Consider the following 1,677-nt stretch of genomic DNA (forward strand, 5'->3'; position numbering starts at 1 on the left):
TTTATTATTAATATACACACTTAAGTACTGATCTTAACGCGATGTAGTTATACTAACGTAACTATTTATAAACATATTCTATATTTAGTGTTCCAAGTACTCGATGAAGTATTCCAAGCGTCTGAGTTTTCCAGATGTTTCCAAATTCTCTGAAATAGAAAGTTTACTTTCTTCTTTGTGTTTGTTTATTTATCAGTTTAATGTTATTATTTTTAAACATGAGTGAATGAATAATCTTTTTTTTTATTATTCTATTAGTCTATATACAAACGTTTACAAATTTGTTTATAAAATAAATTGCAGGTCGTGAGAGTACCGATAAAGAAGAACATCTAGAAGAATTAGTGAACCGATTGGAAAACGTAACGAGACGACTCGAAAACGTACACTTTGCAGTTCAGACACAAGACACTGCTGTACAAACGAGCACACCTTCCCCGAGGAGATCTACGTCATCAGGAAGTAGTTTATCTCTATCGTCGAAGCAGGAAACCGTTCCAAATCCACCTACAAAGATGTCGATCGCTGGATATGAGGACTTTTTAGCTGGACCAGTTAAAGAATATCTACAGTTAAGTCAAAAAATTGGCGGCGATGTAGATGTTCATAGCAAGCTTGTGGAAAAAGCTTTTCAGTAAGTAATATTTTAATATTTTAGTTTTATGAGATTAAAGAAGTAGACGAATGTATATATTGAATAAATTATTAAATAAATAATATTAAATTATTAAATAATAATAAATTGTTAAATATATATTCTAATTTCAGGATTCAGCTTCAGTTTATACACATGGCGGCGAGTCGTCCTGCACCAATGAATCAATCCGAACAAGTATCTTTATTTGCGCCTATGTCTGCACAAATACAACAGATTCAAGAATTTCGCGAGAAGAATCGTGGATCTCCATTCTTTAATCACTTATCAGCAATTAGTGAAAGTATCCCAGCTTTGGGATGGGTCGCAGTGTCTCCTACACCAGCTCCTTATGTAAAAGAAATGAATGACGCCGGTCAATTTTACACTAATCGTGTATTAAAAGATTGGAAAGAAAAGTAAGCTTTTTTAAAACTCATTTTTTTAAATTTATTCTAGAGCGAAACTAAAACTTACTTATTTATAGAGACAAAATACACATAGACTGGTGTAAAGCGTGGGTGCAAACATTGACCGACTTGCAACAGTATGTCCGTCAACATCATACGACAGGTTTAGTATGGGGAAAAACTGGCACACCTGCGGGCGTATGCTTACCACCCCCTCCGCCACCTTCGATGCCAATCGGAGATATTGCACCGACGTTGAATGACGACAGAAGCGCCCTTTTTGCTCAGATTAATCAAGGAGAAGATATCACAAAAAGTGAATACATTTATTATATATATATTTTTTTCGTAACTCTATATAATCTCTATACGAGAATATATTATACGTAATATATAATATTTATATTATAGGTTTGAAAAAAGTCACTTCCGATATGCAAACACATAAAAATCCTGCTTTAAGATCCGGTCCGGCACCATTTAAAGCGCCAATCAACGCGATACCGATGAAAACTGTGTTGTCAGCAAGCGCGCCTATTGACAAGCCACCTGTATTTACTAGAGATGGCAAAAAATGGCTCGTGGTATGAAATTTCGTAAAGGAATAATAAACATATTAGATAATGTTTCATT

General features: G+C 34.2%; 1 protein-coding gene across 1 annotated transcript in view; it reads left to right on the plus strand.

Annotated features, from left to right (window-relative positions):
- The window catches only part of LOC108690851 (adenylyl cyclase-associated protein 1), a 12,532-nt gene that overhangs the window by 4,033 nt on the left and 6,822 nt on the right, over positions 1-1,677 (plus strand). Inside the window, 4 exon segments of the mRNA XM_018198361.1 lie at positions 304-634; positions 769-1,053; positions 1,122-1,360; positions 1,456-1,644. Coding sequence (XP_018053850.1) covers positions 304-634; positions 769-1,053; positions 1,122-1,360; positions 1,456-1,644 — 1,044 coding nt within the window.

Source organism: Atta colombica, unplaced genomic scaffold (assembly GCF_001594045.1).
Source record: "Atta colombica isolate Treedump-2 unplaced genomic scaffold, Acol1.0 scaffold38, whole genome shotgun sequence".
NCBI lineage: Eukaryota > Metazoa > Arthropoda > Insecta > Hymenoptera > Formicidae > Atta > Atta colombica.